This window comes from Physcomitrium patens, chromosome 26 (assembly GCF_059467195.1).
Source record: "Physcomitrium patens ecotype Gransden chromosome 26, ASM5946719v1, whole genome shotgun sequence".
Lineage (NCBI taxonomy): Eukaryota > Viridiplantae > Streptophyta > Bryopsida > Funariales > Funariaceae > Physcomitrium > Physcomitrium patens.
Window position 1 is genome coordinate 9,973,589 of NC_143435.1, and position 3,912 is coordinate 9,977,500.

Below are 3,912 nucleotides of genomic sequence, written 5' to 3' on the forward strand. Positions count from 1 at the left end.
GTCAATAACAAATCTTTGATATTATCTTTCAATCCATATCAAAATTGTTTGATAAGAGCTTTGTGATTTTAGTCTACATTGTAAGCCATGTTTTGGAATTTAGCAACATATATAGTGGCTAACTATGATCTTTATTATAAAGATAATAGCTTGATCTCTATTATTTTTTTTCAATGATTTTTTTTGAATGTGGTCGTAAATACTTCTAAGAATGAATTCAAATCATAAAAGAATCATAAATCTTTTTGTATTAAACGTGCAAACTCAGAGAAAATACTTCCTGATAGAAGTATGTCTATAAATCCAACTTGAATAAATCTAACAAGGTATTAGAAGGGATACAATCTTAGATAGAGCTTTATTTATTATAAAAATCTTCAAAATTTTGATCTTGTTTCATCAAACTTCTTAGATATTCTAATCTTTATCCTTGTCATATGTATAGAAGCAAAACTTCCTAGATTTGGTTGTAAGGTCAATCTACTTGCTTTCTTCAACTGCTTAACTTCTTGTTGCAAACTTTGAACTTCTTTCATAGATATAGGAATAATACCTCTATGATTCAAGTTAGAAATAGATGAGATTTCTAGTCTTAGAGTATTAACAAGCTCATGAAGATTTGTAATAGTTACAAATTTATTCTCACTTCTGCTAAGAGTAGCATCTATAATCTTTCTTTCTATATACAACTCAAAAAAATTCAAAATGTTAAATTAGAGGAGGGTAATCTACAACCTTTAATATCAATGAAAATTTCTATGAAGAGAGATAATCCACTTTCTTTTAAGAAAATATTAATGTTAGAAAAAAAGTTTGTTTTTTTAAAGGTGGGTAGTCTAGAACCTTCAAAACACAAGAATAGAAGTGAGGTAATCTACTCACTTTTGAAATAAGATAAAAAATAATAAATTAGAATTCTTATCAAATTATCAAGGATATGAATCTCAAAGAAAGAAATCTTCAATACATTCTTATATTACTAAAAAAGAATTAGAAAGTCACTCAAAGTTAATATATAATATTAAATTAGAATAGCTATTGTCAAAAACAACTACACTAGAAAGTCTTAAAAAAAGACTAAGGACTAGAAAAGCATTGACAAGAGTAAAGAAGACTTCACTCTTGCCTCCATATATACTCTTAACTAAGAGCTGGGTAGCAATATCCTTTAGGACCTTCAAAATTTTTTGACTTTGCAAGACACATATCTTAACTTGCAAGACAAGTTTTTCATATGTACGCTACATGATTAGCTTATTTTGTAAGCTATCAACATGTGGTTAACTTGCTGATCAAGTTTCTAACCTATCAATCAACTATAAACATACTTAAAGTCAAAGCAACATCTATAAAGCTTCTAGAAAGCTTCTTTAGAAGGTATTATAAAATTAATCTATTTTTATTTATTTTTATCTACTTCTATCTAATCATATAGGTATTCATTAGAATATGTATATATATCCTTGACATAAGATAGAGATTGAGTCAACTAGTGGTTTGATAAATAAGAAGGCTATTGATAGGATGTCAATCTCTACTTTACCATAAAAGCCAATTGCATATGAAATGAAAATATATTTTCATTGAAATGGTGTTGCTTGAAAACATATATAGAATGATGGTAAGTAGTAATCAGTTGACTATGCTTGCTAGCTAGCAGAGTAGTTTCATTGATAAGACCCAAGTCTTATTGTCCCATAATTAAGAACTATATAGCTATCAAGTTAAGTTTACTTGATTTAGATACAAAATAATTCTCTACCGTTAAAGCCTGATTTGAATTTCCATCATTCACAGATAATATGTAACTATTAGTTCCATACTTTGAGAAGTCTATTGTATAGTGGATGTTTTGCTGGCTTTTATATCCTTCAACTTTAGTTTATTGAATCTATAGAAGGAACTATGGTAAAAGTTTTTTTTTAGGATGGTGATAATTGTGTTTTTAATTCCTCTATTCAATCATTGTTTATATTTATGGATTGTACAAAAAAAATATTTGATTACAAAATTTCTTCTTTGGTCTATATATACTAAAAAAGCATTGTTTGAAAATATCCTTGATGAATTCAATACATCAATCATAAATTGATATTTGTACTATTAAATTTTTAACTAAAACAACCTACTTTCTCATTCTCACAAAGAGATTGAAACTTCTATAGCAGTTTTGCAAAAGATTTTGATATTGGATTATTTGAATTGATAAAATAAAATGTATCAAACATTAGGTTTTAGACAAAGAATACAATTAAAATAAGAAGACTTTCTATGATTCTATATCATCAATAATTTTATCTTCAAATGAATTTAGAAATCATGTTAAATTGTATTAGAATACGTGAATTAGTGAAAAATTATTGTATTATTAATGGAAAGTACAGCAACTTTTGAGAACCAATATTTACTCTAAATAGTTATAAACAATAACTGTTAAGAACTGAATATGTGTTGAATTCTATGCCCTAAGAATATGATTTTCCACATCTTGAGAACAGCAAAATATATATATATATATATATATATGCATTGTCTTTTGATTAATAATAATTTTCTGTATAGATTTTTTTTTTCAATCTCTTTGAGAGAATGAGAGAGTAAGTCTCAATCTCTTCCGTTTAAAATAAAACAGTACAACATCTACGACGTAAAGAAATAACTTAAACTTTTATTGGGTTTTTAGTGTAGGTACCGTAAGTGCTTCAGGTACTTCAGATTTGAGTGAGTGAGCGAGCTGCTCACGTTCGGAGCTACGATTGATCCCCAAGGATCACAAGGACCCCGAGGATAACCCAGTGAAGGATCATGACAGTGCTTGCCATGGTGTTCCAAAAGCGTTGACAAGAGCAGGTTGGAGTCTGATCGATGACACGACCTAGCCCTATCGAGAGTCCACCAAATGGCGAGATGGGTGCTGTCGTAGTGCCCCACTAGTCGCCGAAGTTGCGGTGTTGCAGGAGCAGATCCGCAGGGGAGTCTCCAGCCTCGGGCTCAAGTTGATCACTTGGCGCATATGGTGAAGGCAAATTTGGAGGAATCAAGATGATAATACTAGGTTTGCGCATACTTAGGCTTGGGCGTTCAGTCGGTGTTCAGAAAGGGCTTCGGATCGACAGAATGTCGTGCGGTCAATGTCCTGATTGATCATCATCTGTCGCCAGGATTTGGTCTTGTGCCTCGGCTTTCCAGTGCTACGCCTAGAGCACTCCAATATCCCTGATGCTCGACTCTGATTGCTTCAATCTGTCATACAACCTATTGCATTCTGGACTCGAGCGGTTGTAACGTGTTTTGCTCCACCCCGACGGAGGATGTTACAATTCGCACAGGTTGATCGAATGCGACGGCCTGTGGATTTCAAGTGCAATTCCCTGGAGCGGCTTTAGTTAGACCTTCATGTATGCTCAGGAGGCCGTGCAGTTCTTAGGATTAGGAGAGCCCAGAATGGTTAAAAAATTAATGCAAGCCGAGCCTGAGGATACGAACTATCTCTTAAACCCTTTCCTCAAGTCTCACAATGTAAGAATCTTGGGTAGCGGAGACGAGTGGCTGGTGTTCGGGCACGGCTTCGGTAGTGATCAATCCGTCTGGCAGCTAATCGTTCCTCACTTCGCAAAGAGCTACAAGATTCTTCTCTTTGACTTGATGGGCGCTGGGTCCACCAATCCTCACAGCTTCACCTTCTCTCGTTACAACACTCTCTACGCCCACGCGGACGACTTACTGACGATTCTCGATGAGTTGGGCATCGACAGCTGCACATACATTGGGCATTCCATGTCTGGCATGATAGGATGCATAGCGTCAATTGAGAGGCCGTCCGTCTTCAAGAAGCTCGTTCTCATAGCGACTTCACCGAGGTATGATTTCTGACGAGCTCTGCCATCGTTTTTCCCTCACACTATCCTTTCA

The 3,912-nt window shown here is 34.0% G+C and overlaps 1 protein-coding gene across 3 annotated transcripts in view; it reads left to right on the forward strand.

The window, feature by feature from the left end:
• Nucleotides 1–2,758: 2,758 nt before the first annotated feature.
• Nucleotides 2,759–3,912, forward strand: part of LOC112277832 (karrikin insensitive 2 receptor CA) — a 2,587-nt gene continuing 1,433 nt past the window's right edge. The window contains exon 1 of one of the 3 annotated variants that reach the window (XM_024510606.3): nucleotides 2,759–3,860. In XM_024510606.3, the coding sequence (XP_024366374.1) occupies nucleotides 3,397–3,860 (464 nt within the window). In that variant the 5' untranslated portion in view covers nucleotides 2,759–3,396. The remainder of the gene's footprint in view (nucleotides 3,861–3,912) is intronic. The other 2 variants (XM_024510608.3, XM_024510607.3) reach the window with 2 other exon arrangements.